General features: G+C 42.8%; 1 protein-coding gene across 1 annotated transcript in view; it reads left to right on the top strand.

The window, feature by feature from the left end:
* Nucleotides 1-19176, top strand: part of LOC129098512 (integrin alpha-3-like) — a 21106-nt gene extending 1930 nt beyond the window's left edge. Inside the window, 28 exon segments of the mRNA XM_054607517.1 lie at nucleotides 64-191; nucleotides 2480-2565; nucleotides 2940-3076; nucleotides 3143-3249; nucleotides 3443-3532; nucleotides 3753-3815; nucleotides 3981-4134; nucleotides 4491-4573; nucleotides 4576-4683; nucleotides 4770-4858; nucleotides 4938-5071; nucleotides 6377-6454; nucleotides 6581-6648; nucleotides 8979-9115; nucleotides 10552-10695; nucleotides 11939-12036; nucleotides 12941-13109; nucleotides 13536-13622; nucleotides 13741-13820; nucleotides 13957-14034; nucleotides 14120-14222; nucleotides 14294-14446; nucleotides 15043-15087; nucleotides 15740-15856; nucleotides 16020-16130; nucleotides 16573-16671; nucleotides 16914-17039; nucleotides 17647-19176. Of these exon segments, the coding sequence (XP_054463492.1) occupies nucleotides 64-191; nucleotides 2480-2565; nucleotides 2940-3076; nucleotides 3143-3249; nucleotides 3443-3532; nucleotides 3753-3815; nucleotides 3981-4134; nucleotides 4491-4573; nucleotides 4576-4683; nucleotides 4770-4858; nucleotides 4938-5071; nucleotides 6377-6454; nucleotides 6581-6648; nucleotides 8979-9115; nucleotides 10552-10695; nucleotides 11939-12036; nucleotides 12941-13109; nucleotides 13536-13622; nucleotides 13741-13820; nucleotides 13957-14034; nucleotides 14120-14222; nucleotides 14294-14446; nucleotides 15043-15087; nucleotides 15740-15856; nucleotides 16020-16130; nucleotides 16573-16671; nucleotides 16914-17039; nucleotides 17647-17832 (3058 nt within the window). The 3' untranslated portion in view covers nucleotides 17833-19176.
* Nucleotides 19177-20623: the final 1447 nt, after the last annotated feature.

The following is a 20623-nucleotide window of genomic DNA, read 5'->3' as shown; positions in this document are numbered from 1 at the left end:
CTGTCATAGCTGTCTGGTTCTGTCTCATCCATCTCACCTGTCTTACCTGTCCCGTCCTTTAAGGCTATTGGTCGGAGCCCCCAGGGAGAAGGCGGAGACTAATGTTCCAGCCAATCGAACAGGAGGAGTGTACAGCTGCCCGATCACTGCCGGCCAATCAGAGTGCAGCAGGATGAAGCTCATAGACCCAGGTGAGACTCACCTGTATTCAACCAGGAAGGCGTCGGTAGCGTTTCATTGGTGTCGGTAGTGTTTCATTGGTGTTTTATGGTGTCGTTGGCGTCTCGTTGGTGATTTGTGGCGTCGGTGGCGTCTCGTTGGTGTTTTATGGCGTCGGTGGCGTTTCGTTGGTGTTTTATGGCGTCGGTGGTGTTTCGTTGGTGTTTTATGGCGTCGGTGGCATCTCGTTGGTGTTTAATGTCGTCGGTAGCGTTTCATTGGTGTTTTATGGTGTCGTTGGCGTCTCGTTGGTGATTTATGGCGTCGGTGGCGTCTCGTTGGTGTTTTATGCCGTCGTTGGCGTCTCGTTGGTGTTTAATGGCGTCGGTTGCGTTTCGTTGGTGTTTTATGGTGTCGTTGGCATCTCGTTGGTGATTTATGGCGTCGGTGGCGTCTCGTTGGTGTTTTATGGCGTTGGTGGTGTTTCGTTGGTGTTTTATGGCGTCGGTGGCATCTCGTTGGTGTTTAATGTCGTCGGTAGCGTTTCATTGGTGTTTTATGGTGTCGGTGGCGTCTTGTTGGTGTTTTATGGCGTCGGTGGCGTCTCGTTGGTGTTTTATGCCGTCGTTGGCGTCTCGTTGGTGTTTAATGGCGTCGGTTGCGTTTCGTTGGTGTTTTATGGTGTCGTTGGCATCTCGTTGGTGATTTATGGCGTCGGTGGCGTCTCGTTGGTGTTTTATGGCATCTCGTTGGTGTTTAATGGCGTCGTTGGCGTCTCGTTGGTGTTTAATGGCGTCGGTGGCATCTCGTTGTTGTTTTATGGCGTCTCGTTGGTGTTTTATGGTGTCGTTGGCATCTCGTTGGTGATTTATGGCGTCGGTGGCGTCTCGTTGGTGTTTTATGGCGTTGGTGGCGTTTTGGCGTTTTGTTGGTGTTTTATGGCGTCTGTGGTGTTTCGTTGGTGTTTTATGGCGTCGGTGGCATCTCGTTGGTGTTTAATGTCGTCGGTAGCGTTTCATTGGTGTTTTATGGTGTCGTTGGCGTCTCGTTGGTGATTTATGGCGTCGGTGGCGTCTCGTTGGTGTTTTATGGCGTCGGTGGCGTCTCGTTGGTGTTTTATGCCGTCGTTGTTGTGTTTTATGCCGTCGTTGGCGTCTCGTTGGTGTTTAATGGCGTCGGTTGCGTTTCGTTGGTGTTTTATGGTGTCGTTGGCATCTCGTTGGTGATTTATGGCGTCTCGTTGGTGTTTTATGGCGTTGGTGGCGTTTTGTTGGTGTTTTATGGCGTCTGTGGTGTTTCGTTGGTGTTTTATGGCGTCGGTGGCATCTTGTTGGTGATTTGTGGCATCGGTGGCGTCTCGTTGGTGTTTTTATGGCGTCGATGGCGTTTTGTTGGTGTTTTATGGCGTCGGTGGTGTTTCGTTGGTGTTTTATGGCGTCGGTGGCATCTCGTTGGTGTTTAATGGCGTCGGTAGCGTTTCATTGGTGTTTTATGGTGTCGTTGGCGTCTCGTTGGTGATTTATGGCGTCGGTGGCGTCTCGTTGGTGTTTAATGGCGTCGGTGGCATCTCGTTGTTGTTTTTTAATGGCGTTGGTGGCGTCTCGTTGGTGTTTTATGGTGTCGTTGGCATCTCGTTGGTGATTTATGGCGTCGGTGGCGTCTCGTTGGTGTTTTATGGCGTTGGTGGCGTTTTGTTGGTGTTTTATGGCGTCTGTGGTGTTTCGTTGGTGTTTTATGGCGTCGGTGGCATCTCGTTGGTGTTTTATGGCGTCTCGTTGGTGTTTTATGGTGTCTCGTTGGTGTTTAATGGCGTCGTTGGCGTCTCGTTGGTGTTTAATGGCGTCGGTGGCATCTCGTTGTTGTTTTATGGCGTCTCGTTGGTGTTTTATGGCGTCGGTGGCGTCTCATTGGTGTTTTATGGCGTCGTTGGCATCTCATTGGTGTTTTATGGCGTCGTTGGCATCTCGTTGGTGTTTAATGGCGTCGTTGGCGTCTCGTTGGTGTTTAATGGCGTCGGTGGTGTTTCGTTGGTGTTTTATGGTGTCGGTGGCGTCTTTAGTTTACGTTTACAGAATGAACTCTCTAATCAGAGCATTTAGATGAATAATGTCATTATCTGTTTTCAGCCCTGAGATGTTATCTCTCTCCTGGTGCATTATGGGTACTTTATCCCTCATGAGAAGTGACAGCTGCTGTCTGTTTCTGTTATCTGCCATCTGTGGTAACCATGGCAACAGCCAATCAGAGAAGTTGATCCTGTGATGTCACAAACAAACATCATAAACTGATAAATTACTTTCACAATGTGCTGTTTTTTCAGACCTGAACCCGTCTGAAAACCTGATGGAGGACATGTGGTTGGGCGTCTCAGTAGCCAGTCAGGGCAGACCAGGGGGGAGGGTCCTGGTGAGTCTCTGTTCCTATTGGCTGATCAAGGTGTCACTGTTTCTAAACTAATTGAAACCTTAATGAAGCCTTCATTCACCTCTATGTAACTAAATGCTAACCAAGCCAACTCATTTGGTAACTAACTAAACATAGTTGATTAACTAACGGACTACTTAACTTACTAGTCAACTGATTGTAACTAAATACTGTAAGACTTACTAATCTAATTAAATGAGCATAACTAGCTGACTAATTGAGTGACTAACTAGCTAATAAACTAAACTTACCAACTGGTTGACTCATTAACTAGTTCCTGTCTGTCTTCCCATCTGATCTGTCTTCTTTATTAACTACTCGGTTAACTAACTAACCCGCCTCCTCACTCTCTCCAGGCGTGCGGCCATCGCTTCATTAAACTCTACGGAGTGTCCAAGATCAGACACATGATTGGCCGCTGTTATCTCCGTGGAAACGACCTTCAGTACGACGACACGGACATGCACTGGCAGAACCCCGACCAGACCTGCAGGTAGGTCACATGGCCCGCAGGTCACATGACCAGTGGTTTCCTGTCAGTGAACCTGTGTGTGTCCAGTCACCAGGGTGATGTCAGCGGTGAGGTCATGTGTAACGCGGGGATCTCGGCCTTCATCACGCAGAACGAGGTCATCGTCGGCTCGCCTGGAAGCCACGAATGGCAAGGTGACTTCCTGTTTGGTCCTGTTAGCTTAGCACCAAGTCTGTGGCTCTGTTCACCTGACTGTGTGTCTGTGGTGTGTGTGTGTGTGTGTGTGTGTGTGTGTGTGTGTGTGTGTGTGTGTGTGTGTGTGTGTGTGTGTGTGTGTGTGTGTGTGTGTGTGTGTGTGTGTGTGCGTGTGTGTGTGTGTGTGTGTAGGTAACGTCCATGTGTCCTGGATGAACCCAGACCTGGTCTTTGACACCCAGACCAGCTCCTTCTCCAACACGCAGCACAGACACATTTATATCGGTGACTGTCCCTTTAAATCCCTCCTCGTCTTCATCACTCAGCATTACATGTGTTTATGTTCATTATTATTGATACGTATCAATATTATTGATTTGACCAGAGTAGACGTCCATGAAGGACACACAATGTGTGTGTGTGTGTGTGTGTGTGTGTGTGTGTGTGTGTGTGTGTGTGTGTGTGTGTGTGTGTGTGTGTGTGTGTGTGTGTGTGTGTGTGTGTGGATATTCAGTGATTCAGGCTCGTCGTCTTCTCTCTCAGGATGATGAAACCATAGTAACAGGTGAGTACTACTGATGTTGATTGATTGATTTTGATTGATTGATTGATTGATTGATTGATTGATTGATTGATTGATTGATTGATTGATTGATTGATTGATTGATTGATTGATTGATGGACTGATTGATGGACTGACTGGCTCATTGCTTTCTGTATTGATGAGCAGGAGCTCCTCGGGACACTAAACATGACGCCCGTGGCTCCGTGCTGCTGGCGGTGAAACGGTCTCACACCCTGATGACTCAGTGGACTCTACGCGGTGAACAGGTGGGCTCGTACTTCGGTAACGCCGTGGCAACCAGCGACCTCAACAACGACGGGTAATGGAGGATTCACACGAGGTCACTTCCTGTTGGTCGTCCTCTCTCTGTGTAACGTTTCATATCGAACAATTCAAAAAGGTCTAAACTGCAGAAATCATTTTAGTTTGGCTTGCATTGACTTTACTTCCTTTAATAAAGAAAAAATAATATTTTTCACACAATAATTAGTTCTATTATAAACCAATGAAGTACTCTAACTTAATGAGGTGTGAATCTGTTGTTAATGAATGTGACGAGTTGAAGAGAAAAATATAAATAAATAATATAATAAACATGTAATATTTACTGAAATGGAACCAGCAGCAGACGACCATCCAGATATTCGACCTGTCTGCTTTTCTTTCCTCCCGTAGGTGGAACGATCTGCTGGTAGGCGCTCCTTTTTACTTCCATCGTCAGCAGGAGGCGGGCGGGGCAGTTTATGTTTACATGAACGCAGGGGTTCGTTTGATTCTACGGCCAGCGCGGTGCTGAGAGGACCGACCGGGTCGGCGTTCGGTATGGCTGTGGCTGCTGCTGGAGACCTGAACCAGGATGGCTTCCAGGGTGTGACAATAAACTGATCATAATGAACCGATGTGAATGTCTGGAGAGACGGTGCTGAAGAAGCTCACGTGTTCTTGGTGTTGCAGACTTTGCAGTCGGAGCTCCTTTCCATGAAACAGGAAGTGTGATGATCTGGACCGGTAGCAGCGATGGGGTCTCTGCAGAGCCGAGCCAGGTCTCACAGTGAACACACCTCTGTATGATAGCAGTGGAGGTGTGTTCACACCTGTAAGCCCCTCCCTCTCCCTCTGCAGGTGATCCGTGGCAGCAGGGTCTCTCCTGTGTTCAAGACTTTTGGTTACTCTCTGTCTGGAGGTCTGGATGTTGATGGGAACAAATATCCAGACCTGCTGGTCGGCTCTCTGGACGACGCCGTCGCTCTGCTCAGGTACCTGAAACCCTCCAATCACACCACCAGACGCCGTCGGTTACTGTCAATCAAATTATTATTTTACGTTTTGATTTATTTAACCGAGATTCGGTTGTGGCTATAACTATACCTATGACCTCCTATAGTCATAGTTAGTATATAACTATAACTATGACTATAACTATAACTATGACTATGACTATGACTATGACTATGACTATGATTATGACTATGACTATGACTATGATTATAACTATAACTATAACTATGACTATAACTATAACTATGACTATAACTATGACTATGACTATAACTATAACTATGATTATAACTATAACTATAACTATGACTATAACTATAACTATGACTATAACTATAACTATGACGACTATAACTATGACTATAACTATAACTATGACTATAACTATAACTATGAATAACTATAACTATGACTATAACTATAACTATGACTTCCTATAGTTATAGTTAGGGTTAACCCTAACTATAATTATAACTATGACTATAACTATGACTATAACTATAACCCTAACTATAACCCTAACTATAACTATAACTATAACCCTAACTATAACTATAACTAACTATAACTATGACTATAACTATAATCCTAACTATAACTATAACCCTAACTATAACTATAATTATAACCCTAACTATAACTATAACCCTATAACTATAACTATAACCCTAACCCTAACTATAACTATAATTATAACCCTAACTATAATTATAACCCTAACTATAACTATGACTATAACTATGACTATAGCTATAACCCTAACTATAACTATAACTATAATTATAACCCTAACTATAACTATGACTATAACTATGACTATAGCTATAACCCTAACTATAACTATAATTATAACCCTAACTATAATTATAACCCTAACTATAACTATGACTATAGTTATAACCCTAACTATAACTATATAGTCTATAATAATTATAGTCATAGTTATAGTTATAGTCATAATAGTCATAGTTATAGTTATAATTATAGACTATAGTTATAACCCTAACTATAACTATAATTATAAATTATAATAAATAGTTATAATTATAACTATAGATATAACTATAAGTTATAGTTAGGGTTATAGTTATAGTTAGGGTTATAGTTAGGGTTATAGTTATAGTCATAGTTAGGGTTATAATTATAGTCATAGTTATAGTTATAGTCATAGTTATAGTCATAGTTATAGTTATAGTCATATTTATATTTATATTTATAGTTATATTTATATTTATATTTATATTTATATAACTATAGTTGATTGATTGACGTCCTCTCCTCAGAACTCGTCCAGTCGTTCACCTCTATAAAACCATCAGAGTTTCTCCGGACGTCGTCAACCCGAACAATTGTGACTTCTGGTGAGATACAAACCGTCCAACATGCTAACATGCTAACAGGCTGACAGGCTAACAGGCTAACATGCTAACATGCTAACCATCTGCCAGGCTAACAGCAGACTTCCTATGTGTGTGTGTGTGTGTCAGTATTCAGGTGGAGGTGTGTTTCTCCTTCATGTTCAGCACCGGAGAGAAGAGCGACAGAGGCAACATCAGTGAGCATTCATCTACTAATGTTCACTATAGTGACGTATATAATAATGTTTATATATTTATTATGATAATCATTTATAAAATAACAAGAGGAGCACATTGAAAGCTGACCCCATCGATAATCTTAATGCCATTTATGTTCAATGACCGAAGAACCAGGAGCATGATGGGAAACGGCTGCTGATCAAAGAGCTGATTGGCTCTTTCTTCTATTTCTTTGTTTGATTCAATGTTAGTTTAAAGAATGTGTTAGTGTTATTAATGCAATGAAGGTTTAGTCTGTTACATACTGTACCAACAAATACACATTGTGTGGTTTATAATAATAATAATAATAATAATAATTATGATAATAATAATAATGATAAGTTCTTTATATAACACTCATCAAAACAGCAGCAGTTACTAGGTGCTTTACAAGGCAGACATAAAAATAAAAAGTGTGCGCTTAGCTAATTGGTTGACCTGATTGATTGACAGGACAAAGCTGTCAATTAACGCCTGGTGTTAATCAAGACACACACACATAGACACACACACACACACACACACACACACACACACACACACACACACACACACACACAAACACACACACACACACACACACAAACAGATGACATCATGCTGGGTCTTTGTGTGTCCTCGTCTTCTCTGTGTTTCTGTGAATGATAAATCACATTACAGACACTGATAGTATTACATCTGAGTCTCTCTCTCTCTCACACACACACACACACACACACACACACACACACACACACACACACACACACACACACACACACACACACACACACTCAGTATTCCTCGGGGAGCTCTGTGTGTCCTGCTTCTGTCTCATTTGTTTGTCCCAATCAGAGATGAGGTCACACTGTTGCTACGACACCAAACATCCACACACACACACACACACACACACACACACACACACACACACACACACACACACACACACACACAAATCATCAGTGAGTTTCTGAAATATAGATAAATTAATAAACAACCTCAACCTTTGTGAGAAGGGACTCGTTGTGCTTCCTGTCTCCTACAAAATAAAACTTGAATAACAAATACACAATTATGGTTAATAATAGATGATAAAGTATTATTCTTCATGTTTACTGTTGCTTTGAATGAAGTAGTTTCTGTGTTTATAAACTCCAACAAACACCATCATGTAAATATGATGATGATGATGATGATGACGACGATGATGAAGTCCTAAACTAGAGGTTAAGTACTCAGATTACTGCAGTAAAGGAGGAATTACCACAAATACTCAGCTACAAGTAGAAGTACTGCCTTCAACATTTGACTTGAGTAAAAGTACAAAGGGGATCAGCAGCAAAGTATCAAAGTACAATTACTCTTATGCAGTAATATATTTACATTAAAGTATTTTATATTATCATTGATGCATTAATGTGTTCATCACTGCTGATGAAGGTGGAGCTCATTTAATGTCTCTGAAAACCGCTGGCTACTTTGTTCATTCAATAAGATAAAATAATCCTTTATTAGTCCCGGGAAATTTGCAGTAATCTAATACATCATAATTAATATTAATATAATCTATCTAATAATATTCTATTGATAATCGTTAAATTTCAAAGTTATTAGATAAATGTAGAATGTCCATCATGGCATGGAGAAGGGTCGGGGTGTTCTGCTTTTCTATAGTATTCATTGGGTACATAACTACTGCGTTTCTCCCTCGTATTAGTACTTTATCATGTCCTGTGGTCTTAGATGAACTCACGGGGTCTCGTACTCTGGATGACTTCTTGTTGGATCAGACTGTAGACTGAAAACCGGACAGAAAACTTCCTGTTTGTTGTTGGAGATCAGGAACAGTGAGGAGTTCCTCAAGGCTCCATCCTCGGTCCTCTCCTGTTTAACCCACAAACTGATGCAGAACAACAAGAACGATAAATGTTTTCACCTTTATGATATGAAATAGTTGAATCTTCATGTTTCCACTGAAGTCAACTGAACAAATCAATGATTCATGAAATTAAAGGTTCTATAATTCTATAAGATAAGATAAGATAATCCTTTATTAGTCCCGCAGCGGGGAAATTTGCTCAAAAAGAATGATGAAAATATATAAATGATATTTCTTTGTCTGTTGTCTTTCTGTTATTTTGTGAACTTCATGCTGTTTTTTTCTGATGAACCTCTTTGACTTGACTTTATGCTTTTTATACAAGAACTATTCATTCCAACATGAACCTGATGTTGACATTATAAAGCATAACAAATATACATTCAGAAGGGCTGTTTGGTGTTTGTCTTTCTGTCCTTCTCTAACTGTCTCTTTGTCTCTCAGCCGTCCACTTCGCTGTCACTGCTGACTTAAGCAGCATCAAGTCCCGCCTCCGTTTCCGTGACAACGGGCAGAGCGTGTACTCTGGTTTCCTGTCGATGGCGGATAAACGATGTGAAACTCTGAGAGTCCAACTGCTGGTGAGAAACATGAACAACAGAAGACAGCCTGTTAGTGCCCCCTAGAGGCTCCAGGGTTCAGTACTGACACATTTGTCCTGAAGGTGGTGCTAGAAGAAAGATGATGGAAGCATTAAAGTCTAATGGGATCATCCTCTGGAGAGCAGGAGTGAGACATCTCTTTAATAACAGTGGATCAGGAGGACAATCTTTGATCCAAACTATTCATTTAACCATTTTATCTGAAGGCTGGTCTAAGATCCTTCGTTCTCCAACAAAAACCTTTTGAACAACTAAAGATAACTGCTGATAGCGTCTCAGCTGTTTCTACCAATAATGAGAAGAAAAACATCCACATGTTTGTGTTTCTGTGTAGTAAAAGGAAGTTCTGCTGTTTGATAAGAGCGACGGATCGTCTGAGCTTTAATCAGTCGGCTGCTGATAGAGTTCTCATCCTGCTTCAGAGTTCAGAGGAAAAAACAACTTTCTGTTTGAGAGGCTGCATCAACTGAAGGGAAGTTCAGAGGGTTCCTCAGACGGTTCCTTCAGGAGCCGTGGTTCATGTTGAGTTTTCAGTTAGTCTACAGCAGGTTGAGGTAAAGTTTATCGTGTTGGACTCGTCCTGTCACCTCTTCATTCTTATGTTCACATTCAGTACAGGATCACACATTTCAAACCCGAGACCCTCAGTTTGGTTCCATAACTATGAATCCTGTTTATGCCGCATTCCTGCTGCTCATCTTCCAAACCATCACTCTTCTTCTCGCCTGACTTATTTCCAGCTGCTGGTTTCACTTAATTTAACCAACAGGCAGAGACTTGAAAGAGGCAGAGACTTCACCATCAGTGTTTAGTCAAGTTTACATTCTGTTAAAGGTTCTCTGTTCTACATTCAGATCACTAAACCTCATCAATAACTATCACCTAATAAAGATATAGAGGAGTAATAAACATTCTGATCACTAATATCTGATCAATAAGTATCATGTTCATACAGTTATAGATCAATAATGTCTATCTGATCACAGAATAAAGTGTCTGTGTTTTTATCAGAGCTTCTCCTCTTTCTTTACAAAGCCGACAGGCTGCGTGCCATTTAGTTCATCTGAGTGCATGTGAGTTGATGTAAGTGCACGTGAGCGTGCCCCACTCGTTAGCTCATTGTCTCCTGGTCCCCCTCAGGCTAACACTGTTAGCGCTGTTAACACTGTTGGGACTCTTAGCGCTGTAAGCGTTGTTAGCACTGTTAGCACTGTTAACACTGTTAGCACTGTTAGCGCTGTTGACACTGTTAGAAGGTCTCATCGAGTGTCCTGAAGCTGTTTATTCCTGTGGGTGCGTTCAGGGACACTCTGGAATCCTCAGATGCGCTGTGGAGCTGTCGTCAGCAGATGAAAAGAAAGCTACTGTATGAAAAGTGTTTTTGAGGTTCTGTTCTGTGTGATTGTGTTCTGTAGAGTCCGATCCGAGACAAAGTGGAACCTCTGGTGTTCTCTCTGAACGTCTCTCTGTACGAGAAGCTTCCCAAGAAAAAAGCCCCGCTGCAGAACCTGAAGCGCCTCCCTGTACTGAGCCGCACACCCCGACCCATCAGAACCCAGGTCAGAACCCAAAGAACCCTTTGTAGCCTAGGTCAGAACCCATCAAAAAAAGTTGTTAAGCAAAACCAGATCAAACTCAAATCAAAGGTCAGAAGTAAATAGAACCCAGCAGAACTCATCTGAACCTACATTAAAACCCACCGGAGAACCGATGAAAACCTAGGTGAAAACGCTGTGAAAACTACCAATGACCTTCTAATAGCTTCAGACAAAGGACTTGTCTCTGTACTTGTATTGTTAGACCTTAGTGCTGCATTCGATACCAGTGACCATCAAATCTTATTACAGAGATTGGAGCATCTTATAGGCATTAAAGGAACCGCACTCAGCTGGTTTAAGTCGTATTTATCAGACCGATCTCAGTTTGTATATGTAAACAATGAAACCTCGATGAAAACCAAGGTCAGTCACGGAGTTCCACAGGGGTCTGTTCTTGGACCAGTTTTATTCACCTTTTATATGCTTCCTTTAGGGAATATTATCAGAAAACACTTTCATTGTTACATACATTACTATCCCTATTTTCATAGCTATAATTCTACTGTAATAATTGCTGCTGTTATTATAAGTACTCTTATTATATGAATCATTTATGTCATATACATTGAATGTGTTGTATCTCTGTTATGCTGTTCATTCTGTACACATGACATCTATTGCATTCTGTCCATCCTGGAGAAGGATCCCTCCTCTGTCGTTCTCCCACAGGTTTCTTCCTTTTTTCTCCCTGTTAAAGGGGTTTTTAGGGGAGTTTTTCCTGTGCCGATGTGAGGGAAGGACAGAGGATGTGAGGGTCTAAGGACAGAGGATGTGAGGGAAGGACAGAGGATGTGAGGGTCTAAGGACAGAGGATGTGAGGGAAGGACAGAGGATGTGAGGTCTAAGGACAGAGGATGTGAGGGTGTAAGGACAGAGGATGTGAGGGTGTAAGGACAGAGGATGTGAGGGTGTAAGGACAGAGGATGTGAGGGTCTAAGGACAGAGGATGTTGCATGTGCACAGATTGTAAAGGACAGAGGATGTCTCTGATTGTAAAGCAAATTTGTAATTTGTGATTCTGGGCTATACAAAATAAACTGAATTGAATTGAAAACCCAAGTCATTACCAAATCAAATAAAGGTCAAGGTAGAAAAAACCTACTGTTGTGAACAAAGAACCCAGATCAAAAGTCAACACATCAGGAAAGAACCCGAGAGAACTGTGAGTTACAGCACCTCTGACCGTCTATTTCTTCATCATCAGATCCACATCCAGAAGGCCTGTGGTTCTGATAACCGTTGCCATAGTAATCTGCAGATGACGGCTCGGTTCACAGATGAGAACCAGAACCCCTTCGCCATGTGAGTGAACTCCTCAAATAAAACATGAGATCTAGGGTTCCCACTGCTTCCTGTCTTTGTGCTTTAACACATCAGTGTTGTGGTTTGATGAACAACTGCTCAGGTAAATTGATTGTTTAAATTGATCATACCAAATACATGAGACTTCAATTTTCAAAGGATCCGTCTGACTCTGACGTTATTGGAAGTGTACCGGTTGAAGATTCAGAGATGTTGGGGTCTTTCTCTGTGACAGACTCTGTGTGAATGTTTAGTTCACTCGTAAAGGTGAAACAGAGACGCTATGTTGAACGGCTCGACTAGGATGTTAGTCCCGCCCCTGGTGCTGATTGGTTAACTGTTAGTCGTATCTACACCATATAATTATAAACTATTAGTACAGTGTGAGCATCAGCATCAATCTTGTCGATTCTGTCGTATAACATTAACTGAGACTTCATGTGGAATAGATGTGAAACACTTGGGCCTCAATGTGAAACTTGACTTATAACTCGTCCTAAAAGACATGGGACTTGACTCAGACATTCCCTGAATAATTTATGACTTATAACAACTTGAATATTCTCCTAGATGACTTTGGACGAGACATGAACTTGCCCTTAATGACTACCTGACTTGCATCTTCTCCTAAGGGACTTGAAACTTGACTTGAGATTTGACTTGGACCTACCTCAGAGGACTTTACCTAGATTTGCCCTTTTTAAGACCTGGGAGTTAACATGGACCAAAGGACTTATGACTTGTCTTGGGGCTTGACTTGGACTCACCCTAAAGGAGGCGAGACGTTACTCTGGATTTGAGACTTTGAGACTTCCTGAAGTTCTTGGCTGGAGGTTTGGACCATTAAAGCGTCTTCACAAAGCTGCTTTCAAGTTGTGATTTGTGTATTTGTGTGTGTTTCCAGGCAGAAGGGCGGCCAGGTGTTGTACTACAACGCCGGCATCAACAGACTGTTTTTGGAGGTTAATGTCAGCAACACACCGTCTCTGGACCGACAAGCAGAGGACGCTCACAATGCCGTCCTGAACATTAGCATCCCACCATCACTCATTTACTCCGGAGTCAGAACGAAGGTAGGGACTTTATCCTAAAGGACTTGACTGACTTGAGACTCTGAATACTTGACTGATGGACCCTAAAAGACTTGACTGATGGGTTTGAGACTCACCCCAAAGGACTTTACTGATTGACCCCGATGGACCCTGAAGGACTGGACTGATTGACCCTGATGGAGCCTGAAGGAGAAGACTGATGGACCCTGATGGACTCTTAAGTACTTGACTCATGGATTTGAGACTCACCCTGAAGGATTTAACTGATTGACCTCGATGGGACCTGATGGACCCTGAAGGACTGGACTGATTGTCCCTGATGGACCCTGAAGGACTGGACTGATTGTCCCTGATGGACCCTGAAGGACTGGACTGATTGTCCCTGATGGACCCTGAAGGACTGGGAATTGTCGCTCCTTCAAACAGTCCTGTTTGTTTGTGTTTCAGGGTGACATCCATGCAGTGATGGAGTGTTCTGTTGAGGACGCTGTTCTTCTGTGTGAGCTGGGGAACCCATTCAAAAGCAACTGGAAGGTACACAATGTCATTGCTGGCCTTTTACTGGATCAGAGTCCTGCTAGTGTTGTCTGGCCTTTAGTGATCCGGCTGAGACTCTTACGGATCTGATTCTCCGTCTCTCTGTGTATTTCAGGTTCAGGTGTTGATAATATTTCAGCCGTCTGAAATCAGTTTAGACACCAGAGAGATCCAGTCTCTGCTGCAGCTGTCCACGTAGGACACACACACACACACACACACACACACACACACACACACACACACACACACACACACACACACACACACACACCTGTCTAAAGGTGTTTTCGTGGACAGGTAATGAGTCGTGTCTCCTGATCGTCTTCAGATTCAGTGAGCAGTCGGATCTGTCTCCTGTCTTCGTCTGCATGTTGGTGGAGTATTCTCTGCAGACATCTCTCACTCTGTAAGTACCACACAGTATAAAACATCAATGTTGACCTCTGACCTGATGACCTCACCTCTCCTATTGGTTGATTGTGTCCTGACAGAGTCACTCCTCCGGGTCCGGTCTCCTTCAGTGGTCCTGTGATCGGAGAGTCGGCCATGAAGGAGACAAAGGATGTCGGCAGTCTGCTGCTCTTCACCTTCCAGGTTCGTCTAAAACCAGTCTATCTGCTAAAGAGTAAACAGGCCAGGTGATAACCCACGACCTCCTCTGATAGGTGCACATCAGCGGGAAGCCGCTGGGTCGCCTAGGCAACCTGCAGGTGGAGTTCGATTGGCCAACAGAGGTGTCCAACGGGAAGTGGCTGCTGTACCTCACAGAGATCCAAGTGAACGGCTCATCAGAGGCTCGCTGTGCTCCGCCGGGCGACGTCATCAACCCCCAGCCTACTGGTAACTATAGCAACATCATCAACCCCCTGGTAACTATAGCAACATCATCAACCCCCTCAACCTACTGGTAACTATAGCAACATCATCAACCCCCTCAACCTACTGGTAACTATAGCAACATCATCAACCCCCTCAACCTACTGGTAACTATGGCAACATCATCAACCCCCCTCAACCTACTGGTAACTATAGCAACATCATCAACCCCCTCAACCTACTGGTAACTATAGCAACATCATCAACCCCCTCAACCTACTGGTAACTATAGCAACGTCATCAACCCCCTCAACCTACTGGTAACTATAGCAACGTCATCAACCCCCTCAACCTACTGGTAACTATGGCAACATCATCAACCCCCTCAACCTACTGGTAACTATGGCAACGTCATCAACCCCCTCAACCTAACTGGTAACCCCCTAACCTACTGGTAACTATGGCAACGTCATCAACCCCCTCAACCTACTGGTAACTATGGCAACGCATCAACCCCCTCAACCTACTGGTAACTATGGCAACGTCATCAACCCCCTCAACCTACTGGTAACTATGGCAACGTCATCAACCCCCTCAGCCTACTGGTAACTATGGCAACGTCATCAACCCCCTCAACCTACTGGTAACTATGGCAACGTCATCAACCCCCTCAACCTACTGGTAACTATGGCAACATCATCAACCCCCTCAGCCTACTGGTAACTATGGCAACGTCATCAACCCCCTCAGCCTACTGGTAACTATGGCAACGTCATCAACCCCCTCAACCTACTGGTAACTATGGCAACATCATCAACCCCCTCAGCCTACTGGTAACTATGGCAACATCATCAACCCCTCAGCCTACTGGTAACTAGCCTACTGGTAACTATGGCAACATCATCTGGTAACCAACATCATCAACCCCCTCAGCCTACTGGTAACTATGGCAACATCAGCCTCAGATTGGCTCCGTTCTCGTCTAGAATGAATAAACTTCCCGTAAACTGCCGGACACTGGATCCTGGTCTACAGGAGAGACTGCATAAGATCCAGATCCTCATAAATGACAGAGCTACCAGCACACATGTTTCAAATGATTTATATTTGTACTATATAAAACATTATATATTCTTATTAATCAGTTGGTGTTTACCGTGTTCAGATTAACAAGCTACAAAATGAGAAGGACGATGATTTAAAAAGACTTCTGTCGCAGTTTGTCCCGACAGAGAAACGTTTTAATGTCTTTGAGTGAGAGAGTTTGATCCTGAATAAACTTTGTGTTTCCTCAGCTGTCAAAGGAGGAGAAGAGAAAGAGGAGGAGTGTGGAGGACAAAGTGCAGGAGAAGAAGGAGGAGCAGAGTTTCTCCTCAGCCGTCCTCCAGCAGAAGAAGACGTCCTACGTTCTGGTACAAATACTCTCATCTCTGCCGGGTCTCTTTTGAAGTGGGATCTTTAATGAGGACATTTAGACATTTTTGGGTTAGGACTTGATTTAATTGGCTGGAGAATACATTTAGTAAGTGATGGTCCTCAGGTCTAAAGTACAGATGTGTGTGTTTGTGTGTGAAGGACTGTGATCACGGAGCGAACTGTGTGACCTTCGTCTGTCCGCTGACCGATATGAACAACTCAGCGACTCTGACCGTCAGAGCCCGACTGTGGAAGGCCACCATGACGGAGGTACCGACTCATCCATCACATTTAACGGAACTACAAGGTCCTCTGTTCCTCTGTTCAGATAAGATAAGATAAGATAATCCTTTATTAGTCCTGCAGCGGGGACGTTTGCAGGATTACAGCAGCAGAGAGGAAACAAGAGACATAGTAAAAAACACAAGATCAAAAGAAGTATTATCAATAAGTAAAAAAGTAAAAGATCCACAATAACAAAAATATTAGATATACAGACAGAATAATTATTGTATAATTATTGTATTATATATATATTTATATATATTTATATACAGGTGACACAAACACAAAGACGTTACTGCTGGATGTCACATGTTAACCACGAATACCTTAAACGCCGATGTCAGGACTTTATGGTGATCTGTTCTTCCTTCCAGTGGACAGAATGAAATGATTGGCTCTGTATCAGATCTTCCTGTGTGTGTTTCAGGACTACAGCGACGCACGGAGGGTGTTGGTTCGAGGCCGGGCGACTCTGAAGCTGCAGACGAACAAACCGACCATCAACATGGATCCTCGCAGCTCAGAGGTACGAACCCAGAGCTCGTCTGGTCTTCACTTCTTAGCAGTGGTGACAGAAGAGAGTTATCTTCCTTCCTCCGTTCATGTGAGAGCGAGGCTGGGAGGCGGGGCTAAAGGAGACGCTAGTGAGCATGCTCAGTGGGCCCGATGATGAGGAAGATCAGAGGAAGATCTGTGGATCTTCATCACAGGATGGACGGGGCTCCGCCTCCACCAGTTACCTCCTGAATCAGTATTCCTCCTCCACAGATTGAAGTCCACATCTATCCAGACCCGGGGCAGCAGCTGGGCTCCAGAGCCCCCATGTGGATCATCGTGGTGTCGGTCCTGGCTGGACTCTCGCTGCTGGCTGTGATCTGCCTGCTGCTCTGGAAGGTAAACTGATGTGGGTCACTGGTCCTGGTTTTAGCATCTATGAATCTATGAATGGGTGTGAATGGGTGATTGATTAGTAATGTCAAAGCGCTTTAAGTGGTCGGAAGACTAGAAAAGCGCTATACAAGTACAGTCCATTATTTATTATTATCTACTGTAACCAAAGTCTGCAGAGCTGAATACTCTCATGTTTTGCTTTCTCGTCAATATAAAATGATTGAATCCTAACGTCATCATCACCTCCTGGTCGGTAAAGTGCCGTTATGTCGCCCCCTGCTGTTCAGTGTGGTTTCTTCAGGAGAGCCAGCAGCAGAGAGACGTACGAGGCCAAGACCCAGAGAGCCCACATGAAGAGCCAGCCGTCAGAGAGGGAGAGGCTGGACCAGGAGCTCTGAGTCCGTCTGTAAGGACCAGCTGCTGACCCACTTTCTTCTCCTCAGCTTCTTTCTTCCTTCCGGCTCTCTGACTCTTCCTGAACCTGATCATCTTGTCGTTACGTCGTTGAGTTTTGTGAATCTGTTCCTCTGCCTCTTTAATGATCCAGTTTGATGGTTTATGGGCCTTTGCTTCAGAGACTTCATACAAACTTTCTGTGTTTTGTCTGCAGTGTGGTTTCTTTGTGCGTCGGGGGGCATGGCGGGCCACGGTGCTCCACCAGGGGAGGATTATGGGTAAAGATGAGCAGCAGCAGCTTAGGGACTCTGACGATTTCCTGATCCAAGACCACGTCTCCTCATCCAGGAACAGGAAGTCACCCAAACACTGGGTGACCTCCTGGACTGAGACGCACTGAGAGACCAACAGTATCAATGGAGACACATCCTGAACCGGACCAAACTGATCCCTCAGACCCTGAACATGACCAAACTGATCCCTCAGACCCTGAACATGACCAAACTGATCCCTCAGACCCTGAACTGGACCAAACTAGACCAACACTGCCATTTAATACCTGCTGGACTGTTGAAGTTAGTTCTGCATTGAGGCGGAGATACAAGTTTCCAGCTGACAGTTAGTTCTAATTTATATATTCCTCTCACAACAAAAGTTTTTCATGTTTTTATAGAATATTTCGTTTATTATTTATCAGCATTTGGAATATTGTGTTTTTATGTTTTTCTATCTAAACATTTGTAGGATTTGCTGTGTGTGAACTACATTTCCCAGCATCCTTGGGTGTCTGAGAAAGATCAGAGATAGTGAAATGAATACTTTTGTTATTTCTATGATAACCATGTTGTCTGGTCAGGCCCAGTTTCACCAGAGCCACGTTTCAGAAAGTAGGTTTAGTGAAACTCTGAGTTAGTTAAACCTGAGATAACTCTGGTTTTGATTTGACACAAAGAGAGCTGACTTTAACTCTGGCTCCATTAAAGTCAGTTACCATGGTAGCAGTGGCCATAACACTCTGAACACAGTTGATGTCAATGATGGAACATTATTCCTTTAATATTGTACATTATATGTTGATATTTCTCACTGAACAGGATTGTGGTGCAGCTGCAGAAAATTAGTTTATTAAATAGGCTGAGTTTATTCTGAACCAGTCTAAACATGTTTTATTTCCGTGACAGTGTTTAACTCAGTCAGTCAAGTCAGAGTTTGTTGAACCTGCCTCCTGAATCAGGGCTCTGGAGTCAGTGAAGTGTTTATGTTAAAATATTTGGGATCAACAGATTTAATGTTAAATTTGGAAACCAAACGGCCACTTAGATCTACAGACTGATTAATTAATTGCTAAATTGATCAAAAGTAAGTGAACAGCATTAATATTTAACGGGCTAATTCATGAAAGTAGTGGAAAGCTCCTTTAAAAACCAAATATGGCAGCAAATGTCGTGTAGATGAGTTAAATGTGCCTAAATGTTCTGATGATGTAGTGTTGCCTTCAAGGCCTCCTCGTTGTGCTTGTGTTGCTTTCAGGTGCTGAAGGATCCTGTAACTGTTTGTTGTAGTTTCCTCACAAACCAGTCGGTTTTCTCCAGAGCTGTTTTCTGTGTCCTTTCACTGCCTTTTTATATGATTGTGATATTTCTGACAGCACTTGAAAGCAGCGTCTCTTTTGTTTGTAAAGTCTTCCGTCTTTGTGGTGCTGAACTGTGTCGCTGTTCCCTTTGTGGTGATGATATTAAAGTATTTTGGGATAGTTTACTGGACTGTGACATGTTCAGAGTCAGTTTGTTTTTTCTGTTGTGTTACTGCATTCTGTCACCGTCTCTAATGTCCAGTTACAGAAACCACAAGAAGCCTTTAACTCGTTATGAAACAGACCTTCATCAGCAAAAGAGACTTCAACAAGAAGATTGGCTTGTTTTTACGAAAGCTGTCGCCCAATCAGACCGAAACGAGGGATGTGTTATTATTTTCACGACATATACTATCACTTTTTTATCACTTTTTTCGACATATCAGAATCAGAATAAGACGCTGTTTATTAACAAGTACGTTACACATTGGTGATTAATTGGTGCGTACAGTAAATAAACAGTGCAATACTAAAGACATCATTTAAAAATAGAAACATGAAAATTTACAATAGAATTATGTAAACAAATAAACACATAAGAGAATGTTAAAACAGGTTTATTATATTATTAAAGTGTCAGGACGTGCAGCAGGGTAAACTGTAAGAGATTGTGCGGGGGATGTCATTTTCTGGGTCAGTGGGGGTCCCGGACTTTATTGATCAACCCAAGTGTGCTGAAGAAGCTGTTTCTATGGCGTGAGGTCTTGGTCCTGATGGACCTCAGCCTCCTGAATATGAATATCAGCTTTATTGGTCATACATACAGCGGGTAAAATAAGTATTGAACACGTCACCATTCTTCTCAGTAAATATATTTCTAAAGGTTCTATTGACATGAAAGTTTCACCAGATGTCGGTAACAACCCAAGTAATCCATACATACAAAGAAAACCAAACAAATAAGTTCAGAAATGAAGTTGTGTAATAAAATGGAATGGAATGAGACAGGGAAAAAGTATTGAACGCATGAAGAAAGGGAGGTGCAAAAAGGCATGGAAAGCCAAGACACCAGCTGAAATCTATCAGTAATTAGAAAGCAATCCTGCCCCTTGTCAGTGCAAATGAATATCAGCTGGTTCAGTCCCAACTGATGGCCTATAAAAAGGTGTCTCATTACCAAGGTGTCACACAAGAAACATCTCATGATGGGTAAAAGCAAAGAGCTCTCTCAAGACCTTCACAACCTTATTGTTGCAGAACATACTGATGGCATTGGTTCCAGAAGGATTTCTAAACTTCTGAATGTTCAGTGAGCACTGTTAGGGGCCATAATCCGGAAGTGGAAAGAACATCCATAGGTCTAAGGTTAGATATAGTCTATAGTTAGATATAGTCTATAGTTAGATATAGTCTATAGTTAGATATAGTCTATAGTTAGATATAGTCTATAGTTAGATATAGTCTATAGTTAGATATAGTCTATAGTTAGATATAGTCTATAGTTAGATATAGGTCTATAGTTAGAGTCTATAGTTAGCCAACACCTCTGGATCTAGAGTAGGTTTCTTAAGAAGAGGTTTAATTACAGCTAGTTTGAAGGCCTGTGCTACATGGCCCG

The sequence above is a fragment of the Anoplopoma fimbria genome, chromosome 11, assembly GCF_027596085.1.
Source record: "Anoplopoma fimbria isolate UVic2021 breed Golden Eagle Sablefish chromosome 11, Afim_UVic_2022, whole genome shotgun sequence".
NCBI classification, from domain to species: domain Eukaryota; kingdom Metazoa; phylum Chordata; class Actinopteri; order Perciformes; family Anoplopomatidae; genus Anoplopoma; species Anoplopoma fimbria.
This window is presented reverse-complemented; position numbering and strand designations above follow the sequence as displayed.